At 44.9% G+C, this 24,977-nt stretch overlaps 1 protein-coding gene across 1 annotated transcript in view; it reads right to left on the bottom strand.

The window, feature by feature from the left end:
- LOC120028722 (pleckstrin homology-like domain family B member 1) overlaps positions 1-23,548 on the bottom strand; it is a 60,034-nt gene extending 36,486 nt beyond the window's left edge. Inside the window, exons 1-3 of the mRNA XM_038973945.1 lie at positions 23,188-23,548; positions 13,258-13,383; positions 244-1,796 (exon numbers count right to left, since the gene is read on the bottom strand). Coding sequence (XP_038829873.1) covers positions 244-1,796; positions 13,258-13,378 — 1,674 coding nt within the window. The 5' untranslated portion in view covers positions 13,379-13,383; positions 23,188-23,548. The remainder of the gene's footprint in view (positions 1-243; positions 1,797-13,257; positions 13,384-23,187) is intronic.
- Positions 23,549-24,977: the final 1,429 nt, after the last annotated feature.

The raw sequence follows: 24,977 nt of genomic DNA, 5'->3' as shown, positions 1-24,977 counted from the left end.
AGAGACGGAGACAGAAAGACAGAGAAAGATTTTTGTGTCAACGTCAGGAGCTGGATAAAGGGCATATTTCCCAGGCAGCTGAGTTATCTCCTTGAGGACCAGTATCAAAATGAATGGTAATTTAATGTATAGTATTACTTCGAATAACTTCTAGTTTGCTATTACCCTGTACCACATAGGCTAGCTATTCACACAATTCATCATTGACCTAACTCAAAGCTAACAGTAGGCTACTCCACTTACCAGTCTCTCCATCTCCTGCTCCCTGAGCCTCTCCTCTCTCTGGCGCCGGTGGTACTCCAACAGCTCGTCCTCGTTGTCGCTGATCTCAGAGATGCTGTTTTTCCGTTCCCGCATGCCCGGGTGGGGGCCCCTCTGATCCCGGGGGCCCCCGGACATCTTCCTATGGCCCCTGGGGCTGGCAAGAGGCGAAGAGCCAGGTAGGGAGCCCAGGCTGTAAGCAGGGGAGAGGGCATTCCCAAAGCTGGCCTTCCTTCCCCCTCCCCCGCTCTCCATCATCATCAGCCCCAAGGTAGGGGAGGGGCTGCGGGCTCGGACCACACTGCCGCCAAACTGGTCCTCCGGGGGGGAGCAGGCCTTGCGTAGGAGCCTGGGGCTCTCCGGGACTCCCAGCTTCCCCAATGATGATGGGCTCTCAGGCGTTCTCAACATGGGGATACTTCCAGGGAGAGCACCCGGGAGAACAGGCACCCCTCTGCGAGCCATGGAGGGGCTGAGAGGGGGGAGCTCCCTCATGCTGCTGCCACCACCGCCGCTGAGGTCGAGGTTCCTGCGGGACAGCCGAGGGCTCTCTGGGGGCTGCAGCGTGAGAGGGTGGGGGAAGGGGTGGTGCTGCTGGAGTGGAGAGCCCCCCTGGATTATGTGGACGATGGGGTCCAGGGGAGGCTGGAAGGCCCTGCTGGGCTGGGATAGCAGCTGTCTGGAAGAGCTGGAGGTGAGGGAGCGGTCCGCCTGCTCTCTGAAGGGGCTAGCCGGACGCTCCTGGAGGATGGTGCCCGCTTTCGTCCTGGGGCTGGATGGGGAGGACGTGGCGGCGTAGGGGAAATTGGAGGTGAGTCTGGGGCTACTTGGCACTGCGTTCCTGCCCATGCCCATGTACCCGGCATCGGCTGATGCAACAGATAGGTGGGTCAGTCTGGGGCTCTCGGAACCCATCACCCCTGGGCTGTCCAGGCTCTGGCCTCTGCGGGCCAGCTTGGGGCTCTGGGGGGCCTCCAGGAGACATTTCCTCTGGAGCCTGGGGCTCTCAGGGACCCTCTGCACCCCACCGCCGGGGCTGTAGTTTGTCATGATGGTCCTTGGCTGGGGGATGGGTGGTGTAGTTGTGTAGTTGTAGCTGGATGAGCGGACTGGCACGGGGGGCAGGGATAGGTCCTGGGGGTCCAGGCAGCCGCTGGGAGAAGGGCTGGTGTAGCTGCCTGCGCTGCTGGCCGCCGAGGGAGAGGACAGGGGGGAGAAGGGCGGGGAGGTGTTCTCATAGCTGGAGCCCACTGACATGGCCCCCGGGCTGGTGGGAGGGGAGAGGAGGTAGCGGCCTCCTCCGTTGACCATGGGGGACAGCGGGGAGTGGGGGATGGGGTAGTCTGGCTTTTTTGAGTCTGAAGAGGAAGGCTGGGGATCATCCATGACTAGGGAGTCCATGATGTCCTGGAGGTCCTTTTCGATGGAGCTGACGATGGCACTATGCTCGGAGCGTGGGACTCTCTCACCGGGGGCTGGGTGGTGCGACTGGGATGCTCCTGATTGATGGTTCCCATTGACCAGGCTCTTTGAGTCTGTAGGGAAAACAGAACTAATATCACTCACTAGGCTATACTATGAGAGAAGACTATGACCACTGCAATATATACAGTTATATATTGTGCATATATTATACATTATAGATACCAAAATGTGCAAAATTTACAGTATGGTATATCCCTGAAAACATGACAAATAGAAACAGACATAGGCTCTAAGAGCTGAATAGATAATGAGATGATGTTGAGAGAATTGAATGGACCGTAAAGTTCATAAATGGACTGTATCTTACGGTTGCACCACCACTCATTTATATAAAGTGCCTTGTTACTTTTATTATAGAACCTAAGCCTTTAGCACAAGTACCTTCAATTGGCTTCTATGTTTTATAGGTTGGCCACACTTCAAGCCATCAATTATCTTAGAGCGCTTCTAAATTTAAACCTGCCCACTGCCCAACTTAATTCACAATTTGCATGAAGAAATTCTAATGAGAAAAAGGAAAAAGAGAGAGAAAGATACAGAGCAGCGACAGAGACCAAGAAAGAGTGAGAGAAACAGGGGGAGAGAGATTGAGAGAGCGAGAGAGAGAGACAAAGGCAGCAAAAGACAGTCTTTGGAAAGATTGAGGGGAAAATGTGCCAGTATAACCCAATTACTGTGTGGCTAGAGAGCAGCGCAGGCCAGGGCACAGTGGTAATTCAATTGAAATCGCAGGCAACCCGCAGCCTCCCCATAATGTCAACGTTGTAGATTAGGGAGCACAAGGGGACATCCAGGTGTAATCTATGGTATTAATATGATATGCTAATAGGCTGCAACCAGGAATAAGCAATGTGATCATTTGTATGATGGCAGGTAAGCCTAGCGGTTAGAGCGTTGGGCCAGTAACCGAAAGGTCGCTGGTTCGAATACCTGAGCCGAAAGGCACTTACCCCTAATTTGCTCCAGGGGCACCGTACTACTATGGCTGACCCTGTAAAACAACATTTCACTGCACCTATCCGATGTATGTGAAAATAACACTGCTGGGTTTTCATGTGCAACGGTTCCTGTGTGTATCAAGAATGGTCCACCACCCAAAGGACATCCAGCCAACTTGACACAACTATGGGAAGCATTGGAGTCAACATGGGCCAGCATCCCTGTGGAACACTTTCGACACCATGTCGACCTGACAAATTGAGGCTGTTCTGAGGGCAAAGGGGTGGGGGGTGTGCGACTCAATATTACATTTTTTTTTTTTATGTTTGGTATACTCAGTATATATAAACAAATTAGTGAGATCATGCATCTTTGGCAACTCTTGTATGTGGAAATATGTACTGTATGCATGTGAATATGTATATGAACATATTTCTGTAACATCGATATCATGCACATGTCAAATATGAAAGCCATTCCAAATACAGCTCTGTTTCAAATAGGGTACTTTCAGTCTAGAATAAACAAGTTATTGTGTATCACTGCAGTAAATAACCACCTTCATTTTGCTTTCTATTCATAAATATGACCTCATAGCCCTGGATGATGAAGAGGCTTTACAAATAATGCATAAGCACTATTTGTTCAGCAAAGAGCTGGGAGTAGGCTATCTGCCTGGTCTGTCTACAATGACTCAACCAGAGTTCTTCATCTGCCAAGCAGAAAAACTATTCAAGCATCATGTCATTTTGAGTGACAGCACGACCACCATATGGCCCCAATACATGTTGGTGTAAATTACAATTATATGGATATTTGTCGGTTACTTGGTTATTCATTTTCCCCGTTATTTTGTCAGCTCAGAACAGGCCACATGGTCGTAGGATGTCGCCAGCATTTCGATTGTCAAACGTCTCTGAAGATGAATAGACCCACAATGTCAAAAACGTAGAGAATGACCGTGAAAATACATTAGTCTCTGTCCCTCTGTCACTACACCAAAGCGGTAAATAATAATAATTATAAGTACTTACATGAATGGGTAAGCCTGCGACTAAGACATAATGACTTATAACCCAGCTAAAACCCAAACGCTGGAGCCGGCATTTCTACCTCAATAAAGCTGCATTTACCGAAGCCTGTCGTAGCCTACCCGGCTCTCCGCACCCGGGAAGGTTGACAGAGTGATATTCCAGCCGGGTTTCGTGTGCCAGGCGCCGCTACCCTGCTAGCTCGCTCCCCCTCCCTTCCCTGTCCACCGTGCTGATGTGACGGCCTGGTAGTTTACGGGGGCGGGAACTACGGCGTCTGTTTTTCTTCTTAAAGGGGCAGTGCAGTCAAAAACGTATTTTATATATATTTCCACACTATGAGCTTGGATTATTACTGTGAAATTGTCTACATTCTTATAATACCTTTTGAGTGTAAGAGCAGTTTGAAAAGACTACCTGAAATTTCAACTCATTTTGTATAAATTAGGCAGTATAAATTCATTCAATTCAAGGGGCTTTATTGGCATGGAAAACATAAGTTAACGTTGCCAAAGCAAGTAAATTAGTAAATTAATAGACCAATAACAAAGGGTTCCTGTAAAGAAAAGGGTTCCTGTAAAGAAAATATGCAAATTTTCCCACCAGTGCTGTTTCCACCAAACAGATTTGTTGCGGATAAAAATCAGTGTGTGATGACAGTGCACACATAATGTATTTTTTCGCTTACATTTTCATGTACCAAATAAATGTGTTGTGATGTGTTTCCATCACATTTTCAACTCTACAGATAGTTGTCACAAAAACTGTTCCTTTAGCAAACATGCCTACTCTGGTCTGGGAACCTGCGCTCTAGCCCACAACTTGCAGATACAGTGCGGGTAGGCCAGTCTACATGAGATTATGGATAAGAGCGATTACAGATTACAAAGGAAGACCCAGCCGTGATGTCCCCAACGATGCCTCTCTACCAGACAAACTCTATGCAATCTATGCACGCCTTGACAATACCAACATCGTACCGGGTGTCCGGGTTTGGCCGGGGTAGGCCGTCATTGTAAATAAGAATAACTGACTTGCCTAGTTAAATAAAGGTTACACACACACACACACACTAGAGGTCGACCGATAATGATTTTTCAACGCCGATACCGATACCGATTATTGGAGGACCAAAAAAAGCCGATACCGATTAATCGGCCGATTTTAAATGTTTTGATTTGTAATAATGACAATTACAACAATACTGAATGAACACTTATTTTAACTTAATATAAAACATCAATAAAATCAATTTAGCCTCAAATAAATAATGAAACATGTTCAATTGGTTTAAATAATGCAAAAACAAAGTGTTGGAGAAGAAAGTAAAAGTGCAATATGTGCCATGTAAGAAAGCTAATGTTAAAGTTCCTTGCTCAGAACATGAGAACATATGAAAGCTGGTGGTTCCTTTTAACATGAGTCTTCAATATTCCCAGGTAAGAAGTTTTAGGTTGTAGTTATTATAGGAATTATAGGACTATTTCTCTCTATATGATACCTTTGACTATTGGATGTTCTTATAGGCACTTTAGTATTGCCAGTGTAACAGTATAGCTTCCATCCCTCTCCTCGCCGCTACCTGGGCTCGAACCAGGAACACATCGACAACAGCCACACTCGAAGCAGCGTTACCCATGCAGTGCAAGGGGAACAACTACTCCAAGTCTCAGAGCGAGTGACGTTTGAAACGCTATTAGCGCGCACCCCGCTAACTAGCTAGCCATTTCACATCGGCCTAATCTCGGGAGTTGATAGGCTTGAAGTCATAAACGGAGCAATGCTTGAAGGACAGCGACGAGCTGCTGGCAAAACGCACGAAAGTGCTGTTTGAATGAATGCTTACGAGCCTGCTGGTGCCTACCATCACTCAGTCAGACTGCTCTATCAAATCATAGACTTAATTCTAACATAATAACACACAGAAATACGAGCCTTTGGTCATTAATATGGTCGAATCCGGAAACTATCATCTCGAAAACAAAACGTTTATTCTTTCAGTGAAATACGGAACCGTTCCGTATTTTATCTAACGGGTGGCATCCATAAGTCTAAATATTCCTGTTACATTGCACAACCTTCAATGTTATGTCATAATTACGTTAAATTCTGGCAAATTAGTTCGCAATGAGCCAGGCGGCCCAAACTGTTGCATATACCCTGACTCTGCGTGCAATGAATGCAAGAGAAGTGACACAATTCCACCTGGTTAATATTGCCTGCTAACCTGGATTTCTTTCAGCTAAATATGCATGTTTAAAAAAATATATGATTTTAAGAAAGGCATTGATGTTTATGGTTAGGTACACGTTGGAGCAACGACAGTCCTTTTTCACAAATGCGCACTGCATCGATTATATGCAACGCAGGACACGCTAGATAAACTAGTAATATCATCAACCATGTGTAGTTAACTAGTGATTATGATTGATTGATTGTTTTTTATAAGATAAGTTAATGCTAGCTAGCAACTTACCTTGGCTTCTTACTGCATTCGCGTAACAGGCGGGCTCCTCGTGAGGCAGGTGGTTAGAGCGTTGGACTAGTTAACCGTAAGGTTGCAAGACTGAATCCCTGAGCTTACAAGGTAAAAATCTGTCGTTCTGCCCCTGAACAAGGCAGTTAACCCACCGTTCCTAGGCTGTCATTGAAAATAAGAATGTGTTCTTAACTGACTTGCCTAGATAAATAAAGGTGTAAAAAAAATGTTTTTTTTAATCGGCAAAATCGGTGTCCAAAATTACCGATTGTTATGAGAACTTGAAATCGGCCCTAATTAATCAGCCATTCCAATTAATCGGTCGACCTCTAATACACACACACCACACTGGCCAAAATGTTATTTTGTTGGCATTTAAGTATGTCCCCATTACCAGTAAAACATAATCAAAACCTATTTCTTTCACTTACTTTCATTCTCAACCAGGATTCTATGGAACGCCGTTTGGGTCTTTGCGTGTCAAAAAAGAAAACAATGACCAGTAGATAACACTATTTGATGTGTCAAATAAGCTTGTTGACCAATCAGGACCTGAATATGACTGCACGTCACATAATAATTTAACGCGTCCATTCATTTTTTACGTATTTATTACACTATCACTTGTATTTCATGTCACAAAGATTCATCTATACGTATGCTATGATGCTGGTAAAGTTGTTTCGCGCACCTACAGTGCTGGTCATTAAAAAAAAGCCAGTTAGCTCATGGAGGCAAACAATGTTCTTGTCACGATCGTGTGGAGGAGAGACGGACCAAAACGCAGCATGTGGAAAATAAGCCATCTTCTTTTATTTTTACTACGAAGATGAACATGAAACGAAACACTATTCCAACCTATACAAAAACAACAAACGACCGTGAAGCTAATAAACGTAGTGCACACACACACAGGCTACAAACGTTCAACATAGACAATTCCCCACAAACAGCTAAAGCCTATGGTTACCTTAAATATGGCTCCCAATCAGAGACAACAATAACCAGCTGTCTCTAATTGAGACCCAATTCAGGCAACCATAGACTTTCCTAAACACCTACACTCAACCATAGACACAGCTAGACAACTATACTAAACATAAACCCAACTACTCTAAATAAACCCCCTAAACCTTACAACCACCCTAGACACTACAAAACCCACATAAATTACCCATGTCACACCCTGACCTAACTAAAATAATAAAGAAAACAAAGAATACTAAGGCCAGGGCGTGACATAACCCCCCCCTTAAGGTGCGAACTCCGGGCGCACCAGCACATAGTCTAGGGGAGGGTCTGGGTGGGCGTCCTTTCACGGCGGCGGCTCCGGTACTGGTCGTGGTCCCCACCCCACCATAGTCACTACCTGCTTACGTAGCCTCCAAATGGCCACCCTCCCCATTAACCCCACTGGATTAAGGGGCAGCACCGGACTAAGGGGCAGCACCGGACTAAGGGGCAGCACCGGACTAAGGGGCAGCACCGGACTAAGGGGCAGCACCGGACTAAGGGGCAGCACCGGACTAAGGGGCAGCACCGGACTAAGGGGCAGCACCGGACTAAGGGGCAGCACCGGGATAAGGGGCAGCTCCGGACTGAGGGACGGCAGCTCCGGACTGAGGGACGGCAGCTCCGGACTGAGGGACGGATCCTGGCTGGATGACTGCTCTGGCGGATCTTGGCTGGACGGCTCTGGCGGATCCTGGCTGGACGGCTCATGGCTGGCTGACGGATCTGGCTGCTCATGGCTGGCTGACGGATCTGGCTGCTCATGGCTGGCTGACGGATCTGGCTGCTCATGGCTGGCTGACGGATCTGGACGCTCATGGCTGGCTGACGGATCTGGACGCTCATGGCTGGCTGACGGATCTGGACGCTCATGGCTGGCTGACGGATCTGGACGCTCATGGCTGGCTGACGGATCTGGACGCTCATGGCTGGCTGACGGATCTGGACGCTCATGGCTGGCTGACGGATCTGGACGCTCATGGCTGGCTGACGGATCTGGACGCTCATGGCTGGCTGACGGATCTGGACGCTCATGGCTGGCTGACGGATCTGGACGCTCATGGCTGGCTGACGGATCTGGCAGATCCTGTCTGGTTGGCGGCTCTGGCAGATCCTGTCTGGTTGGCGGCTCTGGCAGATCCTGTCTGGTTGGCGGCTCTGGCAGATCCTGTCTGGTTGGCGGCTCTGGCAGATCCTGTCTGGTTGGCGGCTCTGGCAGATCCTGTCTGGTTGGCGGCTCTGGCAGATCCTGTCTGGTTGGCGGCTCTGGCAGATCCTGACTGACGAATGGCTCTAGCGGCTCCTGACTGACTAACGGCTCTGACGGCTCGGGACAGACGGGCGGCTCTAATGGCTCTGGACAGACGGATGGCTCAGACGGCGCTGGGGAGACGGATGGCTCAGATGGCGCTGGGGAGACGGATGGCTCAGATGGCGCTGGGCAGACGGATGGCTCTGGCCGGATGAGGCGCACTGTAGGCCTGGTGCGTGGTGCCGGGACTGGAGGCACCGGGCTAAAGACACGCACCTTCAGGCTAGTGCGGGGAGAAGGAACAGGGCATACTGGACCCTGGGAGCGCACATTAGGACTAGTGCGTGGTGCCGGAACTGGTGGTACCGGACTGGGGACACGCATCTCAGGGCTAGTGCGGGGAGCAGCAACAGGACGCACAGGACTCTGGGGACACAGGAGGCTTGGTGCGTGGTGTAGGCACCGGTGGCAAAGGGCTGGAGACACGCACCATAGGGCTAGTGCGTGGAGGAGGCACTGGTGGTACTGGGTCGGGGCGGGGAGGTGGCGCCGGAAATACCGGACCGTGCAGGCGTACTGGCTCCCTTGAGCACTGAGCCTGCCCAACCTTACCTGGTTGTATGCTCCCCGTCGCCCGACCAGTGCGGGGAGGTGGAATAACCCGCACCGGGCTATGTAGGCGAACCGGGGACACCATGCGTAAGGCTGGTGCCATGTACGCCGGCCCGAGGAGACGCACTGGTGACCAGATACGTTGGACCGGCTTCATGACATCCGGCTCAACGCTCAATCTAGCCCGGCCGATACGTGGAGCTGGAATGTACCGAACCGGGCTATGCACGCGTACAGGAGACACCATGCGCTCTACTGCGTAACACGGTGTCTGCCCATACTCTCGCTCTCCACGGTAAGTACAGGGAGTAGGCGCAGGTCTCCTACCTGACTTCGCCACACTCCCTTTAAGGCCCCCCCCAAGAAATTTTTGGGTTGTACTCACGGGCTTCCAGCCTTGCTGCCTCCTCATATCGCCTCCTCTCGGCTTTAGCTGCCTCCAGCTCTTCACGAGGGAGGCGATATTCTCCCGGTTGTGCCCAAGGCCCCTTACCATCCAGTATCTCCTCCCATGTCCATGAATCCTGTGTAGGTGGATCCTGTTGCCGCTTGACACGCCGCTTGGTCGTAGATTGGTGGGGAATTCTGTCACGATCGTGTGGAGGAGAGACGGACCAAAACGCAGCATGTGGAAAATAAGCCATCTTCTTTTATTTTTACTACGAAGATGAACATGAAACGAAACACTATTCCAACCTATACAAAAACAACAAACGACCGTGAAGCTAATAAACGTAGTGCACACACACAGGCTACAAACGTTCAACATAGACAATTCCCCACAAACAGCTAAAGCCTATGGTTACCTTAAATATGGCTCCCAATCAGAGACAACAATAACCAGCTGTCTCTAATTGAGACCCAATTCAGGCAACCATAGACTTTCCTAAACACCTACACTCAACCATAGACACAGCTAGACAACTATACTAAACATAAACCCAACTACTCTAAATAAACCCCCTAAACCTTACAACCACCCTAGACACTACAAAACCCACATAAATTACCCATGTCACACCCTGACCTAACTAAAATAATAAAGAAAACAAAGAATACTAAGGCCAGGGCGTGACAGTTCTTCCCCAGAAACATAGCAAAACGACATAATCTGTATCAGTAGCAATAGTTAGCTAGCTAACTATATAGCTAGGTGTAATCCTCTAAAATAACCCTAAAAATAAATGTTTTTATTTGATTAATGGTGGTCGGACCCATCTATGTGACGCTAGTCACAATAAGGATTAGCCACAATAGTGGACTTTGCGGTTAGCCTTCAAAATAAACGTATTGCATAATTCTATTTGTATTTATTTGCATCACTGTCAATGACATACTTTCATTTTGAAGGCAATCCACAAATTCCAATATTGTTCCTAATCCTTGTGGCTAGCGTCACAACACATAACCAAGTCCGGTCGAGCCACACTAGCCAGATGAAGCTAGCTGACTGCTTATAACGTTATCTTGGGCAACCGGGTTAAGTATCTGGCTAGCTATTTATTTTCATAAACTGAAGTTAATTTTCAATAGGCGAACAACAAGTGGCAACCTAGCTAATACTAATCATTGCTAAGAATAATGAAAATGACTGCAGTTTCTACTGGTCATTGTTTTCAGGCTGGTTGTATTGGTGCTAGCTAGGTACCAAGCTAAAGCTAGCTACCCCAGAAGTTGCGGTCGAACAGATGGTTTATTACCAACGCAGTATTGTAAACACATCGTTAGTGGCCGGTGTTTGCTTGTTTGCAGACTTTTTTGTACAGCTTTGACAATGCTACTTTACCTTTTTTGACATGCGAAGACACAAACGGCGTTCCATAGTATGTATGTCTTGAAGCTAATAGCAGTGACGCTATTACTGTGTAACTCCAGTAGGGCAACATCTGAAAAATAGCGCACTTGGTAGTGTGTACCGGTGCTCGACCAGTCGGCGAAAGCCAACATCACCCACGACAGAGAACGGTTGATTGTCAAGGGCAATGAATTAATTGCATTATCTTGGCTTTAATGGATTTCACCTTTTGAGTTGTCTCGCTGAAATGTTCTTGTTCTTTCAAATGACTGCTCGACTTGTTGACTGCTCGATCCACACAGCAGACATTGTGGGCTAGGTTATGAATGCTGTGTTGCACGTGTAGCGCAAAATTTTACGTGGCGTCATTACGGCATGTACCTACGTTATATAGGTATACACGTCAGCTTTGACATCGGTTTTGCACATCGGCGTTAAACTAGACATCGGCCGATACCGATGTTGGCATTTTTAGCTATGTTCACCGATATATTGTGCATCCCTAATTACTGCATTATTGGGGTTAGAGCTAGCAAGAAAGGCATTTCACTGTACTTGTGCATGTGATATTAAAACTTGAAACTAGTGTGAAATCATACTGTCATTCATACTTAATTTAATAATATGCCTAGGCTATATAGTAGTGAGTCTTCTAGGTTATCTAAAAGGTGATATATTTCCTTGTCTAATGTCATTTTTACTGCATAGACAATGAATCAATGGATTTTGACTACATCAAATAACAGTTGTGGAATGTGTAAGCTATATCAGACTTTTTAGGCAGAGCCCAACCATTTGAAACGATGGGATATTAAGATGGATGCGATGTGGCCAGGAGATAATTAAGATAGAGAAGGCATTTAAATCCCCTGTTAACCTAAACTACACAGGGAAATGGTGCGGTGCAGGAAAGTTTGAGGAAACACACAGGAAGTGGAGATGGAAGATAGTAGAATAGGGTAGAGGTTTAAAAATAGAAACAGTAAAAGATACCCCTCAACTTAAAATAAGCAGTGCGTAGCCAACAAAGCTGTCTGCCTGGCTGGCATATGAATGAGCCTGGTAGGAAATGTGTCAGAGCTGCTCACTGAGGGTGGCTGAAGAGACTAGTGCCTGTCTGAACTCTAACTACTCTATAGGCCTACTGCAATGTACGATATGTGAGATGGGTTACCAAGCACTAGAAATTATACTCATAAATCAGATCTAGCAACCTTAATGTGACACACAATAATACACAGTTTAAGTACGTCAAAGGTAAGAACAGACCCTCCCCAGCGACCACACCAAAGAATGCACATCTAAGGAGAAATCAAGCCTTTTTAACAACAGCGGAAAGCATTCATTAACAAACCAGGAAGTTCAACACCCAATATGTATAATGCTCCATACTTATCACCGGTGGCACATCGTCAACGCTCAAAAAAAATAAGGAAATAACAAGATGCTGGGACAGATCCCCAAGAATCAAATCAAAGTTTATTTGTCACGTGCGCCGAATACAACAGGTGTAGGTAGACCTTACAGTGAAATGCTTACTTACAGGCTCTAACCAATAATGCAAAAAGGGTATTAGGTGAACAATAAGTAGGTAAAGAAATAAAACAACAGTAAAAAGACAGGCTATAAAAGTAGCGAGGCTACATACAGACACCGGTTAGTCAAGATCCCCCATAGGCGGCCAAGAAGGGGAAACACACTCCACCGTGCCTGCGAGGAGAGAATAGGGCAGGGCTAGGCAGCTGAACACTTCTGCCTAGAGACCCAGAGAGGAATGAGATGCTCATAAATCATGCATGGTGTGAAACCAGGGCCAGCAGGCTAGGCAACCAGGGTTCTGTTGCACCCTGTCTTCTCCAAGGCCGGAAATGGAAAGGCAATAAGGGGCCTTCTGTGGCGTGTGAAACTCAGCACCTGTAAGGGAGCTGCCTCTTTAGCCACGGTAACAATCTGAGCCATTAAGCTGTGTGGAGACACAGAAACAAGGACCTTGGTGGAGGAAGTGTAGTTTATTCAGTGTAATTTCATTTGAAGGGGTATTAAAAATGTCTTTAAAATACCTTGCTTTTAACCCTTTGCTTACCTTTAGATTTACCCCAGTAGTTTATATTCAACGTGTGTCATTGCACTCTAACGTTGGTCGCTATAAGCTGACATCGGCCATGTATTCGGAGTATTACGCAAGCTTTGTATTTGAGATGGTTCAAGTGAAGTGCTCACAAAATGTATCTTGTAACATCCAGATAGACATCTACATTAGATTTTCTGCTTATTTTTTCAGCAAATATTTTTGGCTAGTTCATACACCGGTAGGGCCTATACCTTGAGTGTGTCATGACAGTACTATATTACCTGTGACAGTGCTATATTACCTGTGACAGTACTATATTACCTGAGTGGATTCTGTAGTTCCCACCGGAGCCCTTGCTTCCCCCTGGCATCATGCTCTTCATCCTGAACGCCTCCTCTGGGTGGTTGAAGCGGAAAAATACTGACTGTCCAAAACACAGCATACAGCCTGTAAAAGAAAACATGGGAGGTTGAGAAAGCAGCATTTGTAAGGGAGGTGGTTCTGTGAACCATGCTTGCATGATGAGTAACTTTGCCTGAGACCTAAAGACTTGCATTAACTCCCCAAGGCCAGGCTTGTCACATTGATATCTGTCATCTGTATCTTCAGTTCATCAGCTTTAGCTTCAACTGATGTTGCCTCTGTAATATATGAGTGAAACACATCAAATATAAGTCTGGACAACGTTACTGGAAATATACTTGATCTTTTCAGCATCAGTTATTGCAAGTCACTGGGGTCTGGCAGATTGATAAGGTGGTGAAGGGTTTGATAGACATTGCATAACAACAGGATATGAAAAGGCAGGCATGGCCTGTAACTCACTTCTATGTAAGCATTGCGCATTGTCTTGTGAGTGAAGACCATATATTTAGTTTGATCTCTATGGAAAAGACCCTGTGCTCGTAGTGCCTATTCTGATCCACTTAAAGCCTTGTTTGAAAAATCTGAAACATTCTAATTCAGTCCTGTATGCTACTAACTAAAAGTAATCAGGAGAAAGCAAAGATTGCTACTGTACTGTCCAAATATAGTCCCATTGTACAGTGAATAGCTGAAAATATATTTTAGATTGAGATAGAGGGTGGTCTGTTAACTGATACCTGTCATCAGCAACCAGAGAACCTGGGGTAAAAAGGCTTTCATGGAAACTTTTCAGAGCACCATCATTGGGTGAGATCCAGATGCACCCTATTCCCTTTAGAGTGTACTACTTTTAACCAGGGCCCATAGGGCCCTGTTCAGAAGTAGTGCACTATATAGGGAATAGGGTTTCACTTGGGATGCATACAGTGTGTACAATGTAGCCAGGTGCCTTTTTATTCCATGGCAGTGGGGAAAAACAGTTGATTACTTCACAGGCTCTGACTGGACAGGACGTGATTAGGACACAAACACAGGCACAGCTGAATTACCGTGGTAACTATCACATCAGTGTAGGGAGACGAGATGACGCCAATGCAGCGGAGAAGCAGATTTTTAAAAATTATGTTGACAGAGTTGAGCTTAGCTTTAATTGTTTGACTAATGGGAAAATTTGAAAAGTTGCATGTCCTTTCTATTATATATGATGTTTATGTCCACATTTGGTAATAAAATATATGAAATTAATGTCTCTGGGGAGACAAACATAAAATCAAGTGATGTGATGGGTAGTACTGAGACGTATTACATTTTATAACAGTATTACTTAAGATTGTAGAGGAGAGCGCCACATCAGCTGAATATCTGTCTGTACATGCTCTCTGTTCTTCTTCAGGAGACAGAGGTTGTGCGTTTTGGCAGGCCTGAGTCACAGCCAAGGAGAACAGAGGCATGGCTTTGACCTGTATCAACACGATTAGAGGGAGGGAAAACTCAATCACGCCCAGTGTCAGACCCACCCTTCAAATGACATATCCCCGGGCTACAGCCCTCACACACTGTAAGCCAACTCAACATCACAACTCATTGGCTATTCAGACAGCACACACGCGCTGTACAGACTTGATCCAAAGTATTAATAGCATAGATGTTGCATATCATACCATCAGGGTCATATAATAGCAGGAAAACATGTAAAAATTGCAACGCGAGGAAGAAAAACGCACTGTTATGTGTGATTGCAATTACTTGTATGTGGTTGTATCTGACACCACAAATGAAGTTCCATACGGGAAAATAAAATCAACTCTTTAAAAGTATGTAGTCTGTGCAGAATGCAGAACTGTATCGGTCAGCCACAGCAGAAAAATATTGTCAGGCTGACATGGCCTTGTTAACTTTCCCCAATACAGCTGTACAGCTCTATTGGAATACAGGCAGTGGACGAAGAAGCATTATACTTGGTTGCTGATGTTAGAAGAAGGAGACTGGTTCTCCTGTTGTTTTCATCACACGCTGAACTTGCCATTCACTGACTGTTTGCCTCTGTTCTGCCCTTTTTCTTTTCCCCTTAGGGACTGATCCAAAGATCTCGGCAACCGAAGGACCTTGTGTGCCTCTGTCTGTGGCTTCTGGTGAGGGTTAACTAAAAGTGTCTGCTGCACCAGAAAAAAGCACACACGCACCCACAAACGGACATACATTAAAATCAGATCAAATTTGATTTGTCACATGCTTCACTAAATAGGTGAAATGCTTACATACGGGCCCTTCCCGGCAATGCAGAGATTAAAAAAAAGAGAAATACTAAAAAAATAATAACACAAGGAATAAATACACAATGAGTAACGATACACACACACATTACATACACACGCCTGCGCACACACCACAGGCCCAGGGCAAAGGGGTAACGGTGCCCCATCCTGCTGCCTCTACAGCTGAGCAGTGACACGACAGGCCATCAGGGACCAGACAGGCAGGATGAGACAGCAAACCACACAAAGAGCTGCTCGTTTACACCATTTCCAAGCTACAGCAGTGTGTGTGTGTGTGTGTGTGTGTGTGTGTGTGTGTGTGTGTGTGTGTGTGTGTGCGCGTGCGTGCGTGCGTGCGTGCGTGCGTGCGTGTGCGTGTGTGCTCATAAGCCTATAACCAGGAGTGGACAACAGAGTGAGACAACACACTGGACAAGCACAGGCATCAAACTGGGTCTGAGTCAAGGACATGACAAGTTCAAGAATTTCCAATCTCTCTCAACTAACAACCATTGAATAGCTAGCTAGGGCGAACCTTGAAATATGACTCATAAGATTAATTCATTTCTGATCGTTTTTCTTTCCTCAGAGGGAGGAGAGCAAAACCATTACATCTAGCCATGGACTGGTGGTTGATCATATCAATGCAAGGAAAATATTGCAAAATAACCGTATGATTTGTTGAGTGTGAGTTAGTGTACAGACAAAAACATTCTGAAGATCTTCCTACAATACAACAGCTGCATAAATGGCTAGTCAGTAGCCACCTGCAGTGACAGGGTCATTATCTGTGAACCACATAAATGTCAATTAAGACTCATCAATTCAGCCATTACAGACCTAATTATAGTGATGGATCCCTTGGTATAGGGAAACACTAATCAACAGTATGTGACTATGGATTTAACACAATTTGCCATGGGGCAAAGAGAAAAATATATAGTTTTATAGGTAATCTCATGCTATTCCACAGATTTTGAGGCTAAGAGAAAATTTTCCTATTTTAAAGCTAATTTCCTGCAATTCTGCACATTTTGCCATGGGGCAGAGAGGAAAATGTGCATTTTATAGCTTATCATGCTATTCTATACATTTTGCCATGAGGCTGAGAGATTTAGCATTTTTAAAGATTAGAGGTAAAATATCCAGTACCAGTCAAAAATTTGGACACACCTACTCATTCAAGGCTTTTTCTTTATTTTTACTATTTTATACATTGTAGAATAATAGTAAGACATCAAAACTATGAAAGTGTTAAACAAATGTATATTTGAGATTCTTCAAAGTAGCCGCCCTTTGCCTTGATGACAGCTTTGCACACTCTTGGCATTCTCTCAACCAGCTTCAACAGTCTTGAAGGAGTTCCCACATATGCTGAGCAATTGTTGGCTGTTTTTCCTTCACTCTGCGGTCCAACTCATCCCAAACCATCTCAATTGGGTTGAGGTTGGGTGATTGTAGAGGCTAGGTCAACTGATGCAGCACTCCATCACTCTCCTTCTTGGTCAAATAGCCCTTACACAGCCTGGAGGTGTGTTTTGGGTTATTTTCCTGTTGAAAAACAAATGATAGTTCCACTAAGCGCAAACCAGATGGGATGGCGTATTGCTGTAGAATGCTGTGGTAGCCATGCTGGTTAAGTGTGCCTCGAATTCTAAATAAATCACAGACATTGTCACCAGCAAAGCACCTCCACACCATCACACCTCCTCCTCCATGCTTCACGGTGGGAACCACACATGCGGAGATCATCCATTCACCTACTCTGCGTCTTACAACGACACGGCGGTTGAAAAATCTCAAATTTGGACTCATCAGACCAAAGGACAGATTTCCACCGAGCTAATATCCATTGCATGTGTTGCTTGGCCCAAGCAAGTCTCTTCTTCTTTTTGGTGTCCTTTAGTAGTGGTTTCTTTGCATCAATTTGACCATGAAGGCCTGATTCTCGCAGTCTCCTCTGAACAGTTGATGTTGAGGTGTGTCGGATACTTGAACTCTGTGAAGCATTTATTTGGGCTGCAATCTGAGGTGCAGTTAACTCTAATGAACTTATCCTCCGCAGCATGAGAGCCAGTTTCATCATAGTGCTTGACGTTTTTTCCGACTGCACTTGAAGTTCTTGAAATGTTCCAGATTGACTGACCTTCATGTCTTAAAGTAATGATGGACTGTCATTTCTCTTTGCTTATTTGAGCTGTTCTTGCCATAATATGGACTTGGTCTTTTACCAAATTGGGCTATCTTCTGTATACCACCCCTACCTTGTCACAAACGCATTAAGAAGGAAAGAAATTCCACAAATTAACTTTTAACAAGGCACACCTGTTATTTGAAATGCATTCCAGGTGACTACCTCAGGAAGCTGGTTGAGAGAATGCCAAGAGTGTGCGAAGCTGTCATCAAGGCAAAGGGTGGCTACTTTGAAGAATCTGAAATATAAAATACATTTTGATTTGTTTAACACTTTTTTGGCTACTACATGACTCCATATTTGTTATTTCATAGTTTTGATGTCTTCACTATTATTCTATAATGTAGAAAATAGTAAAAATAAAGAAAAACCCTGGAATGAGTAGGTGTGTCCAAACTTTTGACTGGTGCTGTAGGTGTGTTACCTTTTTTTTTGCTCAATCTGATTGGGTGGACCTGGCTCCCCAGTGGGTGGGCCTGGTTCTCAGTCCTACCACTGCCTAAGCCCGGGGAAATTCCCTGACTGGAATCATAAATTAGATTAAGCACGCAGGTCTAATCAGAATACGGGACACATAGAATAGCATGCTGTGATTCTCGTGCCTTGTTTTCATAATTAACTATCTTTCACAACAAATAGTAATTGAGTGAGTCAATACCATTAGCAAGATCCCCAGGCAATCACTATGCTGGAATTCAATAAATCTAGCAGTCATCTGTTGCAGATATAGCTACTGTACAGAGGAATAGATTAATGGAGAACGTCTTTAGAGACATAAAGATTGATCGATGGTGGTAACACATTGAGCATGAATCATTTGCATCTTGTCATCAGACTTACCTGGATGTGAACATGTGTCTGGAGACTGGAGGCTTCCATACTTAACTTAATCTCTTCATTCACAATTTCTCTGTATTAAGAGTAGGGCCCAGAGTATTTCCAAACCATTTGACCTGACCGGGGAATACTCAGGGCACTAAGTAATGAGCAACCTACTAAGTCCTGAGTATAAATTATTGATATGATAAGTGATTGTGTGGATGCTGCTAATATTTTGGCATCACAACACTGAAGTGTGAGAGGCCTCCCCTATGTAAAAACCCTCAGGTTGTGAGCTCCTCACTGCAGCACCCCCCTTCACCTCCATGCCCTTTTCATGCTGTCCCACCATGCGTATGTCTAGGGGCTCCCCTCAGCTTATTTCTACTGAGACCAGACCACGATTATACCAAATCAGAACACAGAGATACCTAACCCAACTCCCTAGGTGGTCCGTGGAGATCTCCACTAGAGCACTTCCATAACATTGTAGGGGTCACATTCCCATTGGACATTCCCTAGTCAATCACCTTTGGTTAATCATAGGAGAGGACAGAGTATAGGCAGCGTGGGCACTAAACCAGTGACAGGGTTGTAGAATAGATCCTTGGGTGATCATGTTCCCCTATAGGGATCTCCACTCCAGGGGCAGACTGGCCATCTGGTACTTCTGGCAAATGCCAGTTGGGCTGGTCCATTTTTAGACCAGTTGGTCTGCCTAACATTTTTTGGGGGGGGATATCATTAGCTGGCTAAAAATGGGCCGGTGTGGGGGCCTCAAGGAAAATAATGGGCAGGTGTGTTACATGCTGACCACACCACTCGCGTCGCGTGCGTGCGCGTTGCAAAATAAATTTACACATACATGTCATTCAATCATTGCACCCACACCGCTCACGCGCGCCAATGAGCGTCTGTATTGCCAAGCGCTAAAATAGAAGTCAGGGAGTCCCATAGGGCAGCGCACAATTGGCCCAGTGTCGTCCGGGTTAGGGTTTGGCCGGGGTAGGCTGTCATTGTAAATAAGAGTTTGTTCTTAACTGACATGCCTAGTTAAATAAAGGTTCAATTAATAAAATAAATAAAACATGTAATCCCTCCATATTTCTTCAGCTCTCCTCAGACTTGAAGTGAAGAACCCTTTCACCAGAGACAAGCATCTCATGGATTCCAATAAGAGCTGGGATTAAGAGCAATATTTCATATTTCTGTTCTGGCGAAGGCTGAGCTTAAAAAAAACTCACCTCTGATCTCCAAGCAGCAAGAGAGTGCAACGTTTATTCAAGTTCTTTGCTAAAGCGACCTGACAGTAAAATATGACACGTTGTCACGTTCCTGACCTGTTTTCTGTTGTTTTGTATGTGTGTAGTCGGTCAGGGCGTGAGTTGGGGTGGGCATTCTATGTTATGTGTATCTATGTTGGTTAATGGGTTACCTGATATGGTTCTCAATTAGAGGCAGGTGGTTTACGTTTCCTCTGATTGAGAGCCATATTAAGGTAGGTTGTTTCACATTGTTTGTTGTGGGTGGTTGTCTCCTGTGTTTGTATGTTGGTACCACATGGGACTGTATCGTTCGTTCGTTTGTTTTGTAGTCTGTACCTGTTCGTGCGTTCTTCGTTGTATGTAAGTTCTCATGTCCAGGTCTGTCTACGTTGTTTTGTTATTTTGTTAATTATCAAGTGTAGTTCGTTTTTTCGTCTTGTTTAATAAATTAAATCATTATGTCATCATACCTCGCTGCACATTGGTCTTCCGATCCCTCTCTCCTCTCCTCGTCCGAGGAGGAGGAAGAGCTAGAGTTACGTTACACACGTTGCCATTTTTATAATTAAAATTCATGACGTCATTTGGGAGAGGACACGGTTCAATGGTAAATGAAAAAAAACCTTCACAGAAAATAATGAATTGGGGCTGTTGGAAGAGAACGGGACTGGCGGCTGAGCAGCCAAGATCCTCACAGTTAATCAGCGAGATTGATTCTCTCAACATCGCGAGGCAGAGTTCTCCTTTACCACTCCATTAATGGCAGAAGTCATTGGGTTCTCATCACAGTGAGTGCACTTTGGGAATGGCTCCAACGTACATCTTTCTTATCTCGTATGGGGCTGTCTCTGCAAGTTACCATATTCATGTTATTCAATTACAACCAAAAAGGGAACCATGTAGCCTACTCAAGAATAAGACTTAAGAGAAGTCAACGGGTGATTTGACATTACTATATTTTCCATAATCTAAACCGAAAAGCACAGATGAGGTTGTCTGAGATGGGTGTGGATATGTCTTTACTTCAAGGGCACTTTGACACAACTAGAAGTGACACCAAAGAGCACAGAGCATCATTCCCTGAAAACACCTTGGAACTGGCAGGGATTCAAATCTCCAGGAAATTACAGACCCTGTTCTACAAGGACAACAGCATCACCTCAAGATATTATTTCATGAAAAACTGGTAGATGAAAGTAACCATAGGAGAAGGTTGGGTTGGCATACCTGAGGGGTACTACATTGTCTTATATCACGGTAGTGTCACATTTAGACCACATTCCCTGGAGTTAAACCCTTGCTTGAACCTTGTCAAGCAACAATATGAAAGCATTTTCATATCATCATTTTAATGTAGTATAGCTAGCCAAAAATATCTTCATTATTAAGCCCTGGAAAGTGAGCCATTGGGACCACTGAAATAAGATCTAGGAAACTTGGCTGATAGCAAATACTTGGAATTGTGATAACGTGAGGGCATGTATGAAGAATAGAGATCAACTGAGTTCCAGTTGGCTTCAACAAAGAAAGACTCCCTTTGACCCTCCATCTGTGACTAACCTGAACTTCTATAAGATCACATGTATTTACATTCCTTTACTATTAGTTAACCATTTAAGCTTTGAAAATTTCACGTTTTACTGTTTCATCATAAAACACAGAAGACCCGACACTAAACCTAGAGTGTCAGACATCTCTAAAGCAGAGGACATACTGGACAAAGGGATGCCTAAAAAGTAAGCAAGACAGTTGCTATGGCATTGTTGTGTTTTACTGCTTAAGGAAAGGCCAGACACTTTCAAGCTCACCAGTTAATCACTCAATGCTTTAGCCAATGCAGAGGACATAAAGTGCAGCCACACATACCAAAAGATAGAGAGGAGATTCACAGGACAGCAATGGAAGTTCATCTGAGAAGAACAAGTTCTCATATGTCCATTCTATTTTCACCAACATAACTGAGTTGGATGTCAGAAGTAGGATGTCAGCCTACTTTTTAAAGAGGGTAAAGGTAGCCTATACAGCAATACCCGATGAGAAAGTACATTTTAAGCTTGTGAATAATAAAATGAATGATGGCGTCAGTATTTTGGTAAGATACACTGCTGTTAATTTGGTGCTAAAATAAGTATAACACAGTCAACCATCTACAGTATATCATGTGGCATTTGACACCACCGATACGGATTTCAGGCTTCCTCTTCATATACTTTCATCATTGAGAAATGTATTCATTAACATTTATCCCAGATACAATATCTTGAAACTATCTGCCACCTTCTGTGAGTGGCATAATGAGGTGTGAGGGAGTCTAGTAACAGATGTGCACTGAACGCACTCTCCCCCTCACCTCCTTTTGCCAGAACATCATAAGACAATAAATACTCCTGCTGGTCATGTCAGTGAAACAGATGGCTATGGGTTATTTCTCTATCCATGCTATGTGTACGTGGCCTCACAAACAGAGGAGTCCAGGTCCCACCAAACATGAGCAGGAGGATATGGGGCTCACCGAGCTGAAAAAAAGGAGGGAATTGTATGACAGCCTGATGCTTGTTTGCAGAGGGGGTGCACCTCATGTCTCTTTACTTCCTATGCATACAATGGGGGTCAATGCAATGTGTCAGAAATGACAGAATGTTGGACGGGGGAGTTTTGAGTGGGCTTGCTAATATGAGAATAGACTGCATCTAGATTCTACACAGGGTTAACAGCATGCTTAGGTCACATCGACCAGGAATAGAAATGTATCCCGTAAACAGGCATCCGGTGACCATGACAAAATGAAAAGGGATCACTGCAGTGTCATAGTGGGGGATCTGGCTGGAGATTTCACCCTTGTATGGTTTTCTGTCTGTAAATTGAACTCAAGTGGATGAGGAAGTTCAGTGGAATTAACAATAATATTGCAGAAATATGAGATAAAAGTCATCTTAAAAGTTGACAAATATAAATATATATATAAATTACAAACAAAACAATCACATATTTTGTGCGGAACCAGCGTGATGTATTGCCATTACTCAATATTAATACAAAAGATCAATGTTATTTTACTGGTGCAATGGTGCAGGTACATCATATTTTTTACAATATCAATATACGTTATTGAGAATACTTTGTATCATATTTGCATGATTCAAGATTAGGGTAAAATGTATACTTTGAATGTTACAATGTTATACCTACTGTATAACGTCATCCATCTACTATAGCGAATCAAGGGACTCGCTTTCGGTTTGTGGGCCACAATTGATGATTAAGCAATTGCAAAAAATTGGTAGATACAACACACATTTGAAATACTCTACAGCATACACATTACCTTTAATTCTGAAGAAAAAAAACTTACTTTAAATCCAAATGAAAGTCCTCTTGCCCTCCGCTGTTAACATCGCAGCTGCTCCTTTAAAATGAGCCACGTGTTTTTCCTTAATGGCAAATAATTGTTGAACGAGAAAGCTTTAATGAGTGCTTGTCTTGACGACTCTTTTGTTATGATAATATTTATCAGTATTCTTCCGCAGGCTACTCACATAGGTTACGTTATGTTTTCACAAAGAGCGCTCTCCACCTGCCTTGTAGTGGAGCCAGCAGAAAAGTTAGTTAATCCAACGCGTAGAGATGCAATCCATTTCAGTTAAATATTTTGCGTTACAATTCGTTGTTGTCTATTGTTCCTTCCAACGCAGCCTCGTGTATTGCCCTATTTCACAGTCAGTCACTAACTATCGCAGTAAGCTACACGCGCATGATTGTTTCACGGTGACTCCTGGCAGCGGGAGAGATGGTTGGTGTTGAAACCGCAGCTGTCTCCGAAACAGGCTCAAACTAATATCCACACCAGAGAGAAAGAGAAAAGGGGTTGGTGTAGTGTGGGGGGGGGGGGCAGTAACCCTGAGTCAGAGCTCCTTTGTGCTATCCCAAATCTGTGTCTCTGAATCAACCTCACCCATTTCCTCCAATAGTAGTTGTGTATCCTCTGAGTCTGTCTGACTACCAGGTTAGTCATGGCATGAGTATGGCCAAAAGTATGTGGACACCTGCTTGACAATCTTCTCATTCCAAAATCATGGCCATTAAGATGGAGATGTTGGAACATAGCTGTTGGGACCTACTTCCATTCAGCCACAAGAGCACTAGGGAGGTCGGGCACTAATGTTGGGCGATTAGGCCTGGCTCGCAGTCGGCGTTCCAATTCATCCCAAAGGTGTTCGGTTGGGTTGATGTCAGGTCTCTGTGCAGGCCAGACAAGTTCTTCCACACCGATCTCAACAAACCATTTCTGTATGGACCTCGCTTTGTGCATGGGGGCATTGTCATGCTGAAACAGGAAAGGGCCTTCCAACAAAATTGGAAGCACAGAATCGTCTAGAATGTCATTGTATGCTGTAGCGTTAAGATTTCCCTTCCCAGGAATTAAGGGGCCTACCCCGAACCATGAAAAACAGCCCCAGACCATTATTCCTCCTCCACCAAACTTTACAGCTGGCACTATGCATTAGGGCAGGTAGCATTCTCCTGGCATCCGCCAAACCCAGATTCGTCCGTCGGACTGCCAGATGGTGAAGCGGGATTCATCACTTCAGAGAACGCATTTCCACCGCTCCATAGTCCCCTGGTGGCTGCTCGGACATGGAAACCCATTTCATGAACTCCCGACAAACAGTTCTTGTGCTGACGTTGCTTCCAGAGGCAGTTTGAAACTCGGTAGTGAGTGTTGCAACCGAAGACAGATGATTTTTACTCGCTACGTGCTAAGTCCTGTTCTGTGAGCTTGTGTGGCCTACCACTTTGCGGCTGTGCCGTTGTTGCTCCTAGATGTTTCCACTTCACAATAACAGCACTTACAATTGACCGGGGCACCTCTAGCAGGGCAGAAATTTGATGAACTGACTTGTTGGAAAGGTGGCGTCCTATGACGGTGCCACGGTGAAAGTCACTGAGCTCTTCAGTACGGGCCTTCTACTGCCAATGTTTGTCTATGGCGATTGCATGGCTGTGTGTCGATTTTATACACATGTCAGCAATGGGTGTGGTTGAAATAACCAAATCCACTAATTTGAAGGGGTGTCCACATACCATGTAGTGTATTTAAATCTGGGTAAGGACTCAATGAATTTGTAGTTCACATTTTAATAT

Source organism: Salvelinus namaycush, chromosome 34, assembly GCF_016432855.1.
Source record: "Salvelinus namaycush isolate Seneca chromosome 34, SaNama_1.0, whole genome shotgun sequence".
Taxonomy (NCBI): Eukaryota; Metazoa; Chordata; class Actinopteri; order Salmoniformes; family Salmonidae; genus Salvelinus; species Salvelinus namaycush.
Note: the sequence above shows the minus strand (reverse complement) of the source record. Positions and strands in the feature narration are given on the sequence as shown.